General features: G+C 38.3%; 1 protein-coding gene across 1 annotated transcript; it reads right to left on the bottom strand.

Annotated features, from left to right (window-relative positions):
- Positions 1 to 13765: 13765 nt before the first annotated feature.
- Positions 13766 to 19717, bottom strand: LOC115739574 (adenine phosphoribosyltransferase 1-like). Its single transcript, XM_030672728.2, has 7 exons — positions 19455 to 19717; positions 18129 to 18224; positions 17750 to 17860; positions 16224 to 16316; positions 15374 to 15523; positions 15020 to 15078; positions 13766 to 14245 (listed from the first exon to the last, which is right to left on the bottom strand). The coding sequence occupies exons 1-7, from the start codon at positions 19663 to 19665 to the stop codon at positions 14189 to 14191; spliced, it is 777 nt and encodes a 258-aa protein (XP_030528588.1). The 5' UTR covers positions 19666 to 19717; the 3' UTR covers positions 13766 to 14188.
- Positions 19718 to 20204: the final 487 nt, after the last annotated feature.

Genomic DNA, 20204 nt, shown 5'->3' with positions numbered 1-20204 from the left:
CTGATAATGTTGACAATGCCTGGAAAAAGAGGAGAGAAAGCATTTAAAACTTACATGATTCAGTTGATGTTTTGTGTCTTCAAAGAGAAGGCCCTTTTGAAAGAATAAGCCGAGTTTAGAGTTGAAAAAAAAAAATTTGTGTATCAAAATTAAGAGGTTTCAGTTTAAAGCATTTGTTACTGTTTCTGTGGACAGCTGGTATAGATAGGTTAAGACCAATGTGCATGGAGTGAAACCCTAATGAACTAGCATCCGTAGCCCGGCATACATAAGAAGAAGACTCAAACTCTAGCTCACTTGAACCTATTTGGTCCAAATCCAAAAATGAAATGACCTATATGGATAAGAAATCATGACTGCAATCGATGAAATAAATGCACAGATTTACACTGTCCAGACAATATGTAATATGCGACTACAAGTAACTTTACAAGGTTTCAGCTTGGTTGTTTTCTTTCTTTTTTTAACTTGGATCGAGTTTTGAAATTGAGCCAAGACCCAAAATATGTCGAAATAATGGGCGCAAGTATTTCCTTGAGAGACTAGAATTCTTTGGGGGAAACTTACTATACTCAACATGTACATCTGTATTGGTGTATGCTTGCATAACCATTGAACTGTAACTCCAGATTCGAAGACAGTTCACCACTTGCTATCATTAGTGCTAACCAACACCATTTCATCATGCAGAATTAGAGACAAAGCACGCGGGGGAGGAGACAAAAGTGTCTGCATTGGAATTTTGAGAACGTGTGAGATACTTGAATATAATACTGAAGAGATAGAGAGAGAAACAGAGGGAGAGAGAGAGATTAAAGAAGAGGGAGATTGAGGGACGGCAAGATCGTGTGAGTGAGTCGGTATTCTATAAAGAGTACTTGAAGCCCGACAGAGAGCGCAAACAACTCGCTCAATGTCGTCCCAGGATGGCTTCATCTGACAGGTTCTGATCATTCACCAGATCGATCCAAGGTTATAAAAGATCTGTCCATAGAATGCAAGAATCATAATGAAGCCACGCGTGTTCAATGAAGCAACCTTACCTTATCATCCTGACAAGTTGGTCTTGAACTCGCAATAAAGAGGGCAGTTTTATCTCCTTCATCAAAAGAAAAAACTCTCAACTCGTGCCATGTCGTATATGAAATGCGATGGATATCATTAACAAAAGAATTATTAGACTCGGAAGTCGGCCATGGCTTTAAAATTCCTAGAAAGGTTTTTAATAAGGGCACGTGTCGCATTAAAATGGGAATTCGAATTGATTTCGCATGCAGGTTATTTCTAAAAGTTAAACAAAGATGTACTGATCTTGTGTATATAATGCATGACTCTGGAAAAGAATTCATGGAGTTCAAAACGAACTTCCCAAGCTATATCGATAATCATATAAGTCTCGGCAAAGATTAGGACAAAACTTCATAAAAATGTGACTAATTAAGTATACAGAAATGCTTGTTTTCATAAGATCAGTCCTCTTAATCTTCAAAATGAAGAACTATTTCTATACCGTACTTCCACACATAAAGAGACATTAACCATTTTCCTCCTATTAGTACACGACGTGCGTGTGAATTCTCAAGTCGACAATGTTGATGTTGGCAACAAGGAAGGAGATTAATGAGCTAGGGTGACAATGTGTAACAATTCATAGGAGTGACTGTAGAATTATTTGTTCCAAACATTTTGCAAACCAAGAAAGGATATTGACAGCAAGAAAGCTAAGGTTTAGAGAATGTTGTGAGAGCAACAGACTCAATTATATAATTAGAACACTTCTCAACAGAGTCTCAAGATCGGTTGCGCCCCTTTAACTCAATCTTTTACGATCATTAAAAGGAAATAAACTTCTCATGAATTCGCTAATCCCGTCGATATACGGTAGTTTTCCCTTGATGAAGCTCCAGAAATGGGCTTACTCCATGAGCAAAGCTAGTTCGTTTGGCTTACTGCAACAATAATAATAATCATAACACTATAGTATTAGCAGTAACAATATATCGCAGAAGACAAATGATTTGTAATGGTTGCACTAGGCTTTTATAGAAGAGAATGACGTCTACCGGGTGACTTGATCGATTGACTAATCTTATCAACCTTACCACAATGTCCGACGATACTCTTTGTTAAATCCCGCTTTAGGTACATACATTTTACTTCCTATAAGGGAAGATAAAAGTAACATTTTCGTAAGTAGGAACAAGGCGATGTACCATATGTTTTATATGATCCAGGTGATAGATTTTCTTTATAATCAGAAATTGTTCCCACAATGCTCATTAAAACATTGACATTATGCTCAATATAAAAACCCCTTTGATTGATGACTCCAAATGCACCTCAGATCAAAAGGCCATTGATAGATATTCTTGGTCCCAAGACAGCATCTTCTCTAAATCTTAAACCTAGCTGTTAAATCTCCCTCATTAAGACTAAACCCTAGTCATAAGAATGTTATCTCACCTCATATCAAAAGGCCGTTGATAGATATTCTTGGTCCCAAGACAGCATCTTCCCTAAATCTTAAAACTAGCTGTGAAATCTCTCTCATTAACATTAAACCCTAGTTATAAGAACCCTACAAATAATCTTCTCTCTCTCTCTCTCTCTCTCTCAAGAACACACACTGCAGATACGATCCCTCAAGACAGAAACTCCCAAACAAGTCTGCAAAAACAACTGTCCCCTTTCTCTCTCTCTCCCAAGATTCCGGCGGTTTTCAAGCTCTTGTCAGTTCCACGCGTCTCGGAGAGACCTCGTCTCATTTAATTTTCTCGATTCTCTATTTTTGTAATAAGTCCCGGTTCTTCTCTTGGAGGAACTGTTCGATGAGATCTTCTTTGCTTCGTTTGTTCTTGGAAACCGCACCCCATAGGACCCACCATTGTATTCCCGTGTAATAAATGTGGAGTACCAACTTCAATGCTGTATATAACGCATATAAATAGTGCTAGGGTGGAGCAAGTATTGTATAAGTTACTTGTCCGATCAAATCACATTTTGAGAATAAGTGAGATTCATGCTAACTCTCTATTAGAAACACGAGACTCTCATGATTGATTTTGTCCACCATATCACTTTTAGGTTAAACCTATGTAAAATCAGTTTATTTGTTTTCATCCAACTCCCGAGACAAATGCTGAGATTCTTTTAGTAAAATTAGTCAATTATATGATGTGATATGCTCTTATTGAGGGCTTCAATATGACACACTCATTCGAAAACTCATACATATAGTTTACCACATCATTTATCAAATTTAATGTCGTTTAACCGGTCAAAATAGGTACAATATTCAGCGAATAATTGTCCAAATAAACCTCAATGCATTACTCATCAAATCATATTTTCAGGAATATGGAGGCACTCGTTAGATGTAGATGCATAAAATTTCAATTTATCCGTATATTGTTTAAACATAATATGGGAAAAGCCAATTTGTTGATTATGAAAGGTGTAAGCAAATATGACAGACACAAAATGTTTATAGCTGGTCACCCACCTTGATGAGTATTGCATTAACCTAATTGTACACGTCTGAATATTTTCAAATGGATTAAGAGTGTCATCCCGGGTATATACGAAAACAGGTTGATGAGGTTCATCGAAACCTTACATACATGTGGTCTTCCTCCACCCAATAACGTAAGTTTTTGAGTTGGACTTTCTAACTATATTGTTAGCTTGATATATGTCAAAAGGTTGACCTAATCCCAAGTTCAAGTACACTTAATTGCATATGTTATACATATGCGTGTAGCGATAGGTTGTGTCAATCAATACCACTGAGCAATGTAGCTCAACAATAAAGAGCTCACATTGTCTTAACTGAGATCGCAAGTTTGAGCCAAATTGTAAGCCAACCTCAAGCCAACCTGTGATTTAGACATTTGCTATATCATGTGAACAGAATTCCTGACTTTTCGCATGTCAATGGGACTATGTTGACGAGTTTTATACACATTCGGGTACTTGAACAATCGTAGCTCGGACATTCATAGTGGTAGTCCGGTGATAAAGAGGCCACATTGTCTCTATGAGATCACAAATTCGAGCTATACACGAGCAAAGTTCTAACCAATTCGAGTTTTAGTCATTTATTACCTCATGTGAAGAGATTTCATGACTTTTCGAACTCCAGCAGGACCATAACGGCAAGATAATAACCTGAAAATACTCTAGTAGTTATAACCAAAATTGAACACTCTAAAACATGTGTAAAACTCTCGCAATAATGTCCACAAACATAATTGTGCTGATCACCCTAACCAATTAATAAAGAAAGGCTAATCATTCATTCAAGGCCAACCCTATGAACCGCCCATGGCACGAGCACGACCTTTGGAACTGCAACTCAATTCAGGTGATGAGAAACTGGAGGTTTTGATAAAGATCACAGACAAGGCGAATAAAATCTAGAGAAGGCAATGCCAGAGAGTCGAGATTGAAAACTTTTAAAATACGGACAAAAATGAAAATCAGATTTTATTCCTCGCGGCCTGCACGATTCATTAGAGATCGCGTGTTTTTTTTTTCAGGGTTTTGTTGTCTTGTCTGTCCCCAAAAGCTGTCGCTTCGCTTCGTGTACCATTGTTGTCTTCCCCACGTTAAGCTTTACAAATAAAGAAAAAGAAACCCTAACGAGTCACAGCCTTTTTGGTGGACTCTGAGAATTTCATAGTTTTCAACCATCAACAGCAAAAAATATAATCCTGTCTTTCCACCCAACGCATGCCACGTTGCCCATCTCTTGTTTTGCCACGCCTTCTCCCTTCGGTTCTCTCTTTCGGGTGTGGGTTGAGTTGATCAAAAGAATGTTCTTAGACGGGAGTTTGTTTTTTTATTTTATTTTTATAACCGAAGTTTTTCACGTGCAATGGACTATTTCTCGGAATGGTAGGGGCCTGCCAATGCCACCGGGTAAGTTCTCAAGACGTGATCATTGGGCGTCGAACCTAGAACCTCATCGGTTTAACTGTCTAAGGCCCAAAAAACTTAACCAACTCATCCAACGTCCCATTGACGTTCTTAAACATGAGTTGTTACTTGCTTTGTTAAAGAAAGAACATAAGGAAAATGAAGTAGGAAATTTATGAGTTCAAAGTTAGGTCGGAAAGGTCATATTCACGAAAAAACGTTATTGTCATGTTGAGGAAAAATTCTTCTAAAAGTTTCAAAGTTAGTGTACAACGGTCAACTTAGTCATAAACATTTCAACAGTGACAATTTAGTTATAAACTTATTGTACGGTGATCAATTAAGTCATAAGCCATTCAATTGTATACATTTAGTTCTAAACTATACATTCTAGGGTTTCCTCTCCCCCCAAACCGCCTTCCAAACCCCCTCCTTCTATAGCGACTTCTCCGAGGGCCTCCTCCTTCCTCTCTCCCTCTCTGTTTCCCCATCTCTTTATATCATGATCTTCTTTAAGACTTTTATGTTGATTTTGCAGACAAGCTCATCAACTTCCTCCATGTGGATAGTTTTGTCTGGTGAGTTTAGAAGTTCGAAGAGCAAGCGCCTCGGATAAATCTGTTATTCTGAATCTACTTGCTCACTCCGGCTCCATTGCTTGCTCCATGCGGTTAAGCGCAACTCCTCTCTTGTTTCAGCAATCAACTTATCCGAAAGTGATTTTATGATCAACTGGTATAGTTTTTGCAGGTCTTTTCTTCCAATCTAGAGTTGGAAATAGATATGGGATTTACAATGCGTTTTCTATGCTTCTTCAACCTGTTGGTATTGTTGTTTTCTCTATACGGTAATGGTGCTTCGGACGCCGTATCTATGTGCACACTGCCTTTTAGCAAAACCGTAGTTCTTGGAGAGGAAAATTTTGGTGTGTACTTATCATTGATGTTGATGTAAGATTCGGTGATCGGCTGCCGGTTGTGTTTTAATGCTATGACAGATCCGTCTTTGTGGATCGAATGCGTCTTTACAGGCCATATCAAATTGATTTATCTTTCAAATTTACTTGTTTTGTTTGATTTGCATCTTTATTTTGAATGTACCTATCTTTCAAGTGAAATGAAAATTTTCCTTTTGATTAAAACAAACACAAACTTAACGTTCAGCAGCAAATTTAATCATAAACTTATTATACGACAGTCAATTTAGTTCTAAACCTTACAATTATGTCAATTTAGTCTTACACCTTTAATGATTTGTACCTTTTAACAAATTGCAAGCGTAGTCCTTCAACAATTTTCTACCAAAATTACTTGGAATAACTACATTGATAAATCGTTAAAAGGTTTAGACTAAAATGACAATTGATTTAAGACTAAATTTGCACAAATGAAAGGTTTGGGTTATGAATTTAATCCTAAAAATTTCAATTATGTCAATTTAGTTCTAAAACTTTTGATGATTTGCCAATTTAATACTAAACATTTTGATGATTTGTCAATTTAGTTTTTCCGGTCAATTTTAATATGAAATCGCTGATGTAGACAATTTTTTATTTATTTTCTTCTTTTTTTTCTTTTCTTTCCTAACCATAGGCTAGTGTTGATCCTTGCTTGTCACATGCGAGGGCTAACAACCCACACCTAGTTGAAACGAGAACGTCACGGATCTTGTGGTACCCGGGCAAGGGCTTCAGCATCCTCACTAAATATGAGCGAGGGCATCGTAGCCCTCGCGTACACCCTCGCCCAAATCAAGCAAGGATTGCCGGTCTTACCCCAAGTTAGTAAAAAAAGGGAAATAAAATAGAAAAAGGAAAAAAAAATCAGTAAAATTTTAAAAAAATTGCCAATGTCGGCAATTTTGATGAAAATTAGCTAGAAAGATTAAATTGGTAACCATAAAAAAATTTAGAACTAAATTGGCAAATGGTCAAAGTATTTAGGACTTTAGGACTATATTTGTCAAAGCTTTAAAAGTTATTCAAGCTCGAAATTTTGGTATACAACTGTGATCTTACGACTACCGTTTTGTAAGCTAGGGTTATTGTTGGGTGAGCTGATAGCTAAGATATTTTATAGTAAAAAAAAAAGGCAATCTGATTGTTTTGCTCATGAGAATTTGTGAGAGGATACAAAGTGGTTTGTGAAATAGAGAACGAAAAGTAATATCGAGGCCAAATGTAAGGAGGGTATTGATATTTTCTCTTCCAAAAGTTAACGGGATCATGTTAATCCAATCCCGAAACCTCGAATCACCTCCTCACATCTTGTGATTCTCTTGCTACGATTAGCATGATCTTAATAAATTCATGAAGTCTATTCATATCATAACACGTATGTAAAATCCTCGGAGGAAAAATTATCCAAAAAGTCTTAAACCTATTACAATTATGTCAATCTAATCCTAAATTTTTTTTAGCTAATCGAGTCCTAAACCTTTTCAAATTGTGTTATTTGAGTTCATCCAATCAATTTTACCCCGAAATTGATGACATAGATGCCAGCCATCATATGTGGCACCGATAGTGCTAACAAGAATTTTTTTTCCTGAATTTCTTATTAGTTTTTTAGTCTTTTTTCTTTTTATTGTTAAGAGCGAGGGCTTCTCACCGGACGCCGCGAGGCCCTCTCACTTCGCTGGGACTTCGGGACTCGCGGCAAGGGATTGCTAGCTGAGTGCAAAGGCCACGAGCCCTCAACCAATGGCCGAAGGAGATTGCTTGCTCTCCGCCAGCCCTTAACAAAAAAAAAAGACAAAAAAGTCAATTAAAAAAACTATAGCAACGTTGGTACTGCCATGTACGACTGTAGTGGATGGCCAGCGTCTATGTTATCAATTTCTAATCAAAATTTGCCAGATTGACTCAATTGATAAAATTTGAAAAGATGTAGCACTAAATTGATAAATAAAAGAAGAAGAAGTTTAGGACTGAATCGGCATAATTATAAAAAAAAATTAGGACTTTTTGTAGTAATTTTCCCATCATCGATCGATCAATCATTCGTTTAGACATTATTCTTCAATAAGTGTTGATTTTGGCTGGGGCTTCATTCGATCTAATATCGAAACTTGAACCAAACTAATAAGTGGGCTTTAAATGGTTAAAATATTGGTCAAATTTAATTCTTATTTTAATAAGCAATCAACTTGGTTTTTTTTTTTTTTTTAAGAAAAATTTTCATTTCATATTAAAGAGACATACATCACTTCAAAATAAAAATGAAAATCTCACAAAACAAGTAAATCAACTCGGTATGATGAGAAATTCGGTGATCGGCTGCCGATTGTGTTTGGATGCAATGTCAGATCTGTCCTCGAAGAGCAATCAACTTGGTCACTTCTCTGCAGTTCACGTTCTTTCTCAATCCACTTTTCTACGAATTTGTAGCCGTTTCGACAAAAATAATTGCTTAAATTGTGTAAGAAAGGTGTAACGATGCGCGTGAATGGATTTTAGTTTATGCACTAAAAGCAAATTGAGGAGTTTATAACTAAGTTATTTGCATCTACCTAAGGATAGATAAAGTCAGTCGCGCCTACAAAAATTTATGGGTCACAGCTGCATTTCCCACGTTTGAAGATGTATATGTTAGAACAAAACCATGTACATGTAAATTTTGACAAAAAATGTATACGAATATCACACAATTTTTCTGGACTTTCCAATAAGATACAAACAATATATGTACATGGGTTAGGGAAAAGTACCAAAAGTTTTCTAAGCATATTTTATTGGTGCCAATTTAATCATAAACCTTTCAGTTTGACTAATTTAATCCTAAAGCTATTCACATTGGTACTAATTCAGTTCATCCGGCCAACTTACGCCGAAATTGATAACGTGGACAATGGTCGTCCTAGGGGAACGGTTGCCACTAACATGAACAAAATTTTTTTTAATTTTTAAATAATTTGTCCAATTTTCATTATTTTTTCCTTTTATCTTCTTTTGATTTTGGTTTTCACTGCGGTTGGCCATGGACAAAGGCAGGCTCGCCCACAGCTAGAGAGGCCATGGCCGCTTCATCCATGGCTCGCGAGACCGGCTTTGCTCGCGCCCGCCTTGTCTCACCTTACCCCGACCATCCCCGGGTTGTCGCGAGTGAGGCTACCTAGTCTAGTGGCCAGCGAGCTTGTCGAAGTTCAATAGAAAAAAGAAAGAAAAGAAAAAAATAATAATAATAAAATTAAAATTTTATTAAAAAAAAATCACATACAATGGCTAGCGTCCATGTCAGCAATTAAATTGGCCGGATGGACTTAATGGATTTTAATATGAAAAGGTTTAGTTTGAAATTTGTATAATTAAAACTTTTAAAACTGAATTGGTACCAATATAATAGGTATTAGACTTTTTTGATATTTTTCCCGTATGTATTATATAGCAACTTTGGACATCAAACATAATAAAATTCCTATAAGAAAGTAAAGAAACTTATAGCACCGGGCCATATTATTATTATTATTATTATTATTATTATGAAAGGAAGGACATATATATCAAGTTCAATTACTCGCATCCCATCATCTTATAAAATTCCTATAAGAAAGTAAAGAAACTTATAGCACCGGGCAAGGCCCAGATCACCAAAATGTCGGTGAATGAAGTCGTCCTGCGACGAGAACACCTCGAGATTTTTTAGGCTTTAGATCATCAATACGAGTTCCGAAACAAGGTTTTATGCTCTTTGGAGCAAACGATGCTGCATAATTCTTAAGTTTGTCCTTCCATATACGATCAAATATGACTAATCTAAATGAACAACAATATCTCTGATTTTATATAACCATCAATATCATTACTAGATTGATAAATTAAGTCCCTCTTCATGTTAGATCGCACCAAATATACGATACTCTGAAAAATCAGTGGCGAACTTGTAACATCGGTCCAAAATTACGCGACGAGCGAGCGAGCACAGCACATAGGCAAAGCTAGAAATGGCTAAAGACTTTCCTAATATGAAATTCTCAAAGAATACATGGTGGCAAATTTTAAAACAAAAAAAGCAAAAATAGGAGAAAATTAATGTCAAACTTGAAATTAAAAAAACTCCTTCGCGTTACTATGTTCAATGGATGTCTATGATGCATAATTATTGAGGCAGAAATCATGTTAACCACACCCTACTGCTTGTTCTTCCCCATTGGCTGCAAAGTAAAATTATATTGTTTGAACCTTGAGTTGGTATTGGGAATGGGAATTGAGTATTTAGTCTAGAACGGAATATTTGATGTAGACCCCAGGGCTAAGTGAAAGTCAGACCAACGTAGTCATCGATTAGTGATAATGACGGTTTATAATAACGCTTTAAACGGTCGTGACTCATGTCCCACGAGATTCTTGATCGTGTCGAAGTGGATACTTGTCTCAATGTCTCCGTGCCACGGCCGCCCATTTTTAATTTGTCCTAAGTTTCGGGTGAAAATATGACCTTTTCTTAGTTTCTAGGGCATAAGTTCGAAATCAACGTTTTAATTGGAGGTGTTGAAATGGATCGAAGATCCGTTTTTTAACTTATATTTAGTCAACTTAATGGTATCCTGGCGAGTTCGAATGTAGAGAATGAGTTGTTATGAGTTTAGAATAACAAACCTAATTAGATAGCGGTTCCAATGGGTCTAGGTTATACCCATCTATAGTTCATGTTAATCAAAGAAAAAACAAGTTTGAAGACTTGAAAATAAAAAATAAATAAGAATCCGGGGGGGCCGCCAAAGGAACATAGGTGAGGTCTGAATGATGTGGATCACTAAAATTGTAAAGCATATGCACGGATCAATTTGGATAGGACCTATTTTTGATGGGTTAATTCTCTAAAAAAGCACCAACTTTAGATTTAATGACGATTTTGGCCCATACTTGTTTTTGTCTCATAAAAAACTACAAACTGTAACTTGAGTTCCATATCTGGCCCGAACTTTTTTTGTCTCATAAAAAATCACCAAATTTAACTGGAGTTCCAAATCTGGCTCTTGTTAATTTGGAGCCATTAGTTGTCTAATATGGCAATTTTACTTAATCATTAAATCTACGTGGCTTGCTAACGTGGATTTAAGGCACAATTTATTGTCTTCTTAGCAAGGAATCCTAAGTTGTTCATCCGTTTCACCTTGGTCACAACTTGATGGACGACAATCAAGTTATTTATCGTCTCCTTCATTTCACACGCAAGTCTCTGCCGTTTCACTGGAATATGAAGCTGTGTATTATCACCCACAGAGAGATATCATGGACGAGATCCACCAAGCTCACATTTAGAGCTTTTTTTTTTTTTAAACAAGCCCAAGCCCTCCCCTAAAGCTTCGAAATAATAACCAAGTTTTCACATTTTATTTTGTTTATTTACTTCCGTCACTATTCATCATTGTTGTGGCCAAAACAACATCGGCGCTTAGCCACAGTTTCCTAAAAAAAATATCTTTGAAAAAAATATTAACTTATTGTTTCAAAGATTCGAGGAGTGGGGGTGGCGACTTGTTAAAAAAAAAAAAAAAGCTCAGTCGTGAGTTTGGCGAATTTACTGTCTCACTAGAATCCGAAGCTGTGTATTACCACCCATCCTTAATAGTAGTCCTTCAAACTGTGACCGATGTAAAGCGGATGAACAACTTGAGATTCCGCGCTAATAAGACATGAAGAGTGCATTGAATCCAGGTCAGCAAGCTACGTGGATTTATTGATAATGTGGAATCGGCACATTGGGTAGTTAATTGTTCCAAATTAAGGGGGCCATATTTGGGACTCGAGTTAAAGTTGGTATTTTTTATGAGATAACAAATTTGGGACTTGAGTTAAAGTGAGTGATTGTTTATGAGATAAAAAAAAGATTGGGCCAGAACGAGACACAAAAAAAGTCCGAGCTAGAATTATCATTAGACTTGAAGTTGGTGCTTTTTTTAGGGAATTAGTCATATTTTCGATCCACCCAAACCTGACCCATTACGCCCTTTTGACTTTGTCTAGTTTTAATGCATCCTAAAATTAGAAGTTCCTTTCCTAGCAACATCAAATGGAATAATGAAACACGGAAGATGGCTTCAATTAGGGGTAAGGAAGTCGGACCGATCGAACCGGGTCCGATTCCCGGTTCTATAGAGCGGCGGTCTGGTTTTCGGTCCTTAAAATTGGAACCGGTGTCTGGGCGGTACGGTTCTCGATTCTAGGGCTACAGGACCGGACTGAAAGATTTTAATTTTATTTTTTGTAATTTCTTAACCATAACCCTTACGTTTCTGTAGATTTTATTTGGTGGATGATAAGTGGCATTAGCTTTCATGGAATGAGAAAAACATAAGCATCTGCGTAGTTCTTTGGGCTGCATGGTGACTTACACGACTTCTCACTTTGGTCCAGTTAGGGTGCGCATGAAAACACTTCTCCATGAGAAATCAACTTCTGATCAGAAGTTGATTTCTCTACTTTTCCTCAAAAGTAGAAGTTGATTTCTCTACTGCAGTTCCAGATTGACTTCTAATCAGAAAAATTTGTTTGATAACAGTTGAAAATTTCTACTTTTGAAACATTATTAACAAAATCTTCGGCGGTGATGGTCGATGGTGGCGGTGGTCGGTAGCGGCGGCCGGCGATGGTCGGCGGCGAAGGTCGGCGGGGGTCGGTGGCGGTAATTAGCGGCGGCGGTGGCGGTCGGCGACAACCAGCCGCGGCGATGGCAGCCGTGGTCGGTGGCCGCGATCACAAAGAACGATGGTCGACGAGGGCGGGTGTGATGCAAGAAGTCATTCTGGAGCCGAGAAGTTAAAATTTTTTACTTCTCAAAATTGGCCAAAAATCCTATCAGAAGTGAAAAATCTTGCCAGAAGTGAAAAATCCTACCATAAATCAATTTTTTTACTAAACGGATTTCTACTTCGATCAGATTTTTATCAAACACATTTCTGCGCGGGATGGGCTTACGGCAGAGAAATGGAATTTCTGAAGTGTTACCACGTGCGCCCTTACCCACCAATTATCATCCTCCTAAGACATGAGGAAATTTGCTGAGAAAGAAGATCTAGCCACGGTACAGAACCATTCAATCTGGTACCCAGGTCCCTGGTTTAATGCAGTGCTAGGGAGCACGAGCCTGTCATGGCCAATGCCCACGTTATTACCACGAAAGTGTCCAAATCCAGTGTTCTGGGGTGAAACCTCCAGATGAAAAGGTTGAATTTTGACCTATGCTATGGAGTACAGATTCCATGGCGCTATTGCTCCGTCTCTGGTATTGGAGAGGCACCGGTGTTTTTCGCATTATGGAACATTATGACTCTGTTATGCTCTTTTTTCTTTGTTGTATTGTTTCAGGATATCACAAGACATTGAACAATTTACCAATTCCATTGGACCACCTGAAAACCGGACCGGACCGAGAACCATTAGTCCGATCTTCGATTCCCAAAAATGAGAACCGAGACCACCAGTCCGATTTCCAGTTTTTGAAAAGGAACCGGATCGAACCGAAAACCGATCACCCTTAATTTAAATACTCTTTAATCTTTAATAGATGGCTAGACTACGTTTCATGGCAAATTTTGAGAACTAGACCGGGGATTTATCATCTTGACACATGGACTTACATCATCAACCAATCACTCAATTTGCTCCTACTATTTCTCTTCATCGATTTTCATTAAGCATTGGCAGGCTATGTTACACCGACACGACACACGATACGCCGACACGTGAATTCTCGGGATTTTGACTCGACGATTCAGACATTTTGAAAGGACATGGACGTATTACAATCTCACGACATTCAGCTGGTTCATCGATTTTGCTAGCGGAGTAATACAACATGCAATAATATGAGGCATGTTCTCATCTGTAGCAGAGAGATGCAGATCATGATCTAATTAAATTTCATTTGAACAGTTATTTGAAAAGGAAGAAGCTCACATCTTCAAGTTCACATAATAATTCAATCGCAAACAGAGTACAGCTGTTTAAATCGAAAGGCGAGTTTAGACCACACAATCAGACACAAATTTTGGTCATCTCCCTGGGGACTCTTGTGCATGTCCCAGGTTCCAACCTTGAGCTTCCCACAAGCTCTCATGGGAGAAAGCAAAGAGGAAAGAACAATCTGGAAAACAGAAAAGAAGGGAAAACTAGCCAAACCATACCTCCTTGCCAAAAGGTAAAGTAAAGTCTTATTACCGGCAAAACATCCACTGGATCTAGCGATCTTTAATAATCTCCAGCTCAAGAGCAGCACCAGCAATGGTTCACTGATCTGAATGTAAGTCGGTTTTTCACTGCTACCACATTCTAAATATCTGAACTTACCAGAACAAATAGTGGTTTGTTACCCAACCGATCTCGGCCCTGAAGCAAAAACAGAAGAAAAATAAAAAGAAAAACCAATACGAACAATAAACTTTGACCCTGTGTTAGGAATCATTTAAAATAAGGTTCAAAATTAGAGGGCACCCATTTGACGGCCCTAGTTGTCACTTACTTGTGACTTACAGATATTCTTTTGGTCCTTCATCTTTGCCCCTGACATTATTTCCTTGGTTCTTTTCATTATTAGAAAAGCATACAGCCAAAGAGCAACTTTTTGTTTGGGTACTTTACTAATGTGTGTGCGTGACTTATCGATACATCAAGCTTAAGGAAATATAGTTCAAAGTGGTTTCTTTTTCCTGCAGATACTGAATGTTCGAAAGGACAGGACAAATCTCCTGCATATATTGATAAGCTCTCAAACCACAGTAATGTTTTCGTTGGTTGCAGTACTACGTTCCGATTTCAAAGACCTAAATGTTCTCGCAAACTTCTAGATATAATCAATCATTAGATATTGATCAACCGTATCCTTCCCTTTTTCTTTTTTACCCAATAACCTACTAACCATATCCTTCTGTTATATGTACAAGAAAACTGCCCCCTATTTTGACAAATCTAATATAGTACGCCAAACTCCAAACGTAGAGATGAAAGATTTTTAGACTCTCTCTAAGAATTACCTTTCTGCTCAGGACCTAAAATTCTACCCCACAATCTCTCTTCATTCAGTTGCAGCAATGAGCTCCATTGCACTAAGCTAGGAATATCAACCTTTTATCAAGACATTCTGCCAGGGATGTAAAGGCATACCTTTAGCTCCGGTAATTCAATCATGCATGCACATTCAACCACGTTCGCCCCAACACGCTCTGCAAGAAAACCTCCCAGGATGAGTGCACAGACTCTCTGAAGAGAGGACAAGATTGCAAATATGCAGAAGGATACGTAAAGATACTTGGAAATTCAAGAGTATAATATGGCAGAAAACAGTGTGCATGTGAGAGTGTGCATGTGAGAGTGTGCCAAAGTTCCGGCAATTATCGTCCGCTCTCAGTAATTGGAGTAAAGACCCCCTTTCCATTCGACAAAATCAAACAAGGATAACAAAGTTCCGGCAAATATCGTCTGTGTCGATTAAAGAACAATAGAGCCAAAGGATAATACCAAGAAGCTTGATTGCTGCACACAATGTTCCACCAGTTGCTATAAGATCGTCCACTACCAAGGCGCGGTCCCCTGGTTGCACAGCTCCTACATGCATCTCCATCGTGTCTGTTCCATATTCCAATGAGTACTCCTCTGAGATGACCTCCCCTGAAGTTACCAACCAAGATACCATAAGGGAATGCCCCATTTGATGATAAATTCCGAAAAGGACAAACAATGGGATCAGCTTAGACATAAAACACAGTATGTGGTATTACACAGTGTAATGGTCCCAGATAGGTATGTCATTTTGTTGCAGTATGACTAAACATTATCCTACCACAAGGCACCAAGGCAGCAGACAAACTATGATGCCAGCACTGTTGAGGCATATTGATCAAGTAGCTTCAGAGGACAGTTTAAGGTGCGTCACAATGACCCTTGAAGCTTAAAGAGGCAATGGGGATTCTAATCAGAAGGAGAAAAGCCCATCTACATGTAACTACAAGATTGGATTCCCTCCTCATCAGAAGAAGCAGGTTCTGTAACAGTTGCTGTACACTGCCCTACGTGAAACCGATGTTATGTTTTCACTAGAAAAACTGGCAAGAACTAAAGAATATTAATGTACACGATATCCTTACCATGACCAGTCATGGTCAAACAATTTGCCAGTACATGCAGTTCCTACAGCAACGAAATTCATATTTGCATTCAACAATTTTCCAATTACTGAATTCATGACCATGCTGTAAGATGACCAATCATGAGGCATGTTCCTCCATCAAATAAAGAGCAATTGCCAACTACCAACTACTCGCAACATATGCCATTCATTTGTGAAAGCAGTTCAGTCAACGAAATATACCAGGTAATTTGTTGGGTTTTCTCATTGGGACAAATTTTGCACCAATAGCCAATGCAATGGGAGGGCCAAAAATAAATCCTCTTGCTTCAACACCTGCAGCATGTCATTCTATATAATAAAGTACTCGCATATTATCTGTAGACATTATTAACCAGCACGTAGTAGTTAATTACTCTAAATCCTAAAATGTTATACAATAACTCGATTTGTGTTAAATATAAATACAATTTAACATCACTGATGGAATCTGAGAAAGCTCAAGACATGTAAACCATCCTTGGCACAAGTGAGAGAACAGTTAAATCCATGACATGGAAACAAGGAAATTATATTCATGAAGTGCAAGGAAGCGAATATTTGAGCTGATCTGCTTCTGGAAAAATGTTAAAGAGCGCATAGCCAACCACTCCGAAAGTTCTAAGCTACGACAAAGATACCAGATTTATTCAGCTTGTCCACCTTCCATTAATTTCTTACTCCACTATGGACAAGCATGGATCAGATTTATGCTTATGCAACTAACTAATCTCCATATCTTTTCTTTGGATATGCACCACCTAATCTCCATGATTAGCCAAACAACTTTAGAGTGCTGCATCCTCCTTTTCCTCGAATTTTAGCTTTCACAGAGCATAAAGAAACTTGACGGCAGAAGCAATAATGGACATAGGCTATTTTATTGACCAAAGGAGAAGCCCTCTTTTGATGCACTCCAGCTTCACTAGAGGCAACGAGTTAGATTGACAACTCTCTCATGCATCTTTCCATTCACTAGCAATTCTGCTAATTTAAGTACATGCCCTTCTTCTACTTTCAATCAAGAAATTGATAGCAGCCATTCGAGAATTGGTAACACAAGAGAAGGACAAGAATCTCACTCGTATTATCACCTCATCAAGCAATGTTGCAATCATTTCACAATAGTGAAATAACTCATAATCATCATATATATGTTTCTGGTTTCTACTTTAATATTCCTACAATCTGTCTACGTTCCAATGCGTGAACTGGCAAAAGCTAATTGAAAGTTTGAGCGCTTAAGTACAGAAAATTTGAGATGCAAAATGGTAAACCAGCAGATCCCTTAAAGAATTCTCATCGGATGTTGCAATTGGAAGTGATCATGGGACAATGGCACTAACAGATTTCGATATGAGTGAGGCTACTATTGACTTTGCACAGCATCTGAACTGGTCTTGGTTTATTTATTAAAATGACGCAACTGGGCCTAAATTTTCTCATAGATGGAAATTCTGACTGCCCAAAAGCCCCTAGAATGGTAAACAACAATGCTCTGGAGATTATTGAAAATGTTTTACTAGACAGAGACGCGAAATGTCACAGCGGCGAAGGCAGCCCGATGTGTATCTGTAGCAGAAGTTGAACCCCGAGGCCGTCCTCTACATACTTGACTTGTGAAGCTGATATAGGTGGCGCTCGTTTTCGCTGCTTAGCAGTTGTATGCGTTTGACTCTCGACTAGAAAGAAATCAATGGTAAACGAGCACAAACATAACCTTTAATTACCTGCAACAACAGAGATATTTTTCTCTCTGTACCTCTCAACAAACAGATCAATAGTGTCCTTAAACGCCTCTGGATCAAGAAGCAAAGTCGTTATATCCTGAAACATAATCCCTGCCAAAAAGGAACCCGATCATCACAACTATGTCTTCAGACAACCTCAAGTACATTCGCCAGATTCACCGTCTTTTCCAGGTGAAAAGGCAAGTGGCCTTCTCGAGACATCAACGTTAAGAGTTCAAAAACGGAAAAAGAAAACCAAGGTCAAACGGAATAAAGGAAGAGACCAAGACCACCCATTTGCAACAAAGCTCGGCCCGTTGCGGATCATCACCAGCGAAACCACGGAATATCCAAAGTCCTTGCACATTAGAGGCCTAACCTGGCTTGGGGAAATCTGGGATGACGCGAATCGAAGACGCGATCTTGGCGAGACGAGGGTCTGGACCGCCGTCGGATTCCATGTGTTGATCTCGCGCTGGTTCGATGCAGAGAGAGACCAAAAGCAGCAGAAGAAATTAGGTTGTCAGCGACACGAAGAGAGAGAGAGAGAGAGAGAGAGAGAGAGAGTTGCTCTGTCGTCGACTGACGGCACTATTGAGTTCAAACACTAAAAACTAGAAGAGTTCGGCAGGAATTTGATCCCCCCAACGTCAATGGCAGCCATTAGGACATCTCCATTTTCCATGCCGTCTAAAAGTCAAAAAACGACGAAGCGAAAGGAAAATTACACTTGACAACCACGATGCTTGCTTTTTCCTTCGGCCAATATTTAAATTAACCTCACGAAAAATCTCAAATTGATATATTTATAATAAATTTACTTTAATTTATTTTTTATCACTAAAAATTCAAAACCAATAAATTTATTCTAAATAATTTTTTATCACAAAAAATATCAACCTGTTACATTTATTACACCTTAAAAAAAATTGAAAAATTTACTCTCTTAATTTCCGTTAAATTAAGTTAACACCGCAAAAACTCTAAATTGATACACATATGACAAATAAATGATAAAAAACCATAACTGGCATACCAATGACGGTAAATTTAAACGGAAACTCACGAAAGGTAAATTTGTTAATTTAGAATTCTTTGTTATCAAAAAATTAATTTAAAGTAAATTTATCACAGATGTAATAACTTGAAATTTTTCGTGATATTAGCCTCGATTTATACAAAGGGAACATATCAAACATTACAATAAAATATCATGCGGGAAGACCAAATTACTGTTCCTTACGGACTCATTTTTTCCTTTCCCGATTAAACATTTTGCTTAGGACTTGAGTAAATTGCTCGAATGTTTTGGGTAGGTGCGAGAATTGGGATTTAAAAACTAGTACTTTTAGAAGAAAACGACATTTCAGAAGAATAAAATGAAATTATAGGTTAACATCGTTTGAATCGTGTCGAATTCTAGTTATTTGAAAGGGGGAATTGTATTGGTTTAATCTAATTTAAGGCAATTTTCGATTCACATTTTGGCATATGTTTTCAAAAGTTAAATTTGACGTCCAAAACGGGGTATTTACTTATCCGGACCCGAGCTGTGTGAATCGCCCGATCCAGTGGATCCGGGTCCGGGAGAAGAAATTCCCGCCGGCTACCCAGTGGCCTGGCCTCGACCGTGCCAACTCAGTGAGGGGACCCGCGACTCATTTGACTCGCCGCCAAACCAGAACCAAAAGAGCCTAAAACTTACCGGCCTCGGCCCCTTTCTTCGCGCCGTTACTGCGCTCGAAGCTCGTCGCCATCCAGGAGCTCAAACTCAGCTCGCGATTCGCGAAGCGCCGGCGGCGATCGGCGGCGGTGCTGAAACAGCGCGGGGGAGGGAGTCGGGTTCTGCCGCGGGCTTCGATTATCGGCGGCGGAGGAGCGGAGAGACTCGCGAGCTTTTGAAGAGCCTGCTGCATTTTTCTCTTCTGGGAAGTGATCCGAGACGAAGAATCGGAATCGGGAACAGAGGGAATGAACCCCCGCGTGGGAACTTCGAAAATGATAAATTAATCGGAGCTTTTTTTTTTCTTTTTTTTTTTGGTTCAATTAAAAGGACTTTTGAGCGAATTTCCGGCTATTATTTTGTGTTCTTTCCATAGAATAATTATGAGTTATTGACAGAAAAATCCTAAAAATACCCTGAATTAAAGTGAAAATTACAGAAGTATCCTCGAGATTTGATTTTGTTTTAAATAATCTCCGCAATGCTCACCTTTATTGCAAGTAACCTCGGTTGCTATTTTTTTTTCGACGAAAGGAAGATAGAGATACATCGCATCAAAATAAAAATAAAAATAAAAATCCTACAAAGCAAACAAATTTGAAAAAAGCGAATCAATTTGGTACAATCTGGAGAAATTCGCTCATTTTTAAGGACGGATCCGTCGTGGCATCAAAGTAAAACCTACGGCCGATTGTTGAATCTCGCATCTTCGTCGGTGATGAGTACATATCG

Source organism: Rhodamnia argentea, chromosome 2 (assembly GCF_020921035.1).
Source record: "Rhodamnia argentea isolate NSW1041297 chromosome 2, ASM2092103v1, whole genome shotgun sequence".
Taxonomy (NCBI): Eukaryota; Viridiplantae; Streptophyta; class Magnoliopsida; order Myrtales; family Myrtaceae; genus Rhodamnia; species Rhodamnia argentea.
Note: the sequence above shows the minus strand (reverse complement) of the source record. Positions and strands in the feature narration are given on the sequence as shown.

Coding starts and splice junctions, on each gene's coding strand:
- LOC115739574 (XM_030672728.2), bottom strand. CDS start 19,665: ATGCAGCAGGCTCTTCAAAAGCTCGCGAGTCTCTCCGCTCCTCCGCCG. Junction 17,861..18,128: donor CCCAGATTTCCCCAAGCCAG/GTTAGGCCTCTA, acceptor CCTTTTTGGCAG/GGATTATGTTTCAGGATATA. Junction 15,079..15,373: donor TGCAGCAATCAAGCTTCTTG/GTATTATCCTTT, acceptor GTTTTCTTGCAG/AGCGTGTTGGGGCGAACGTG.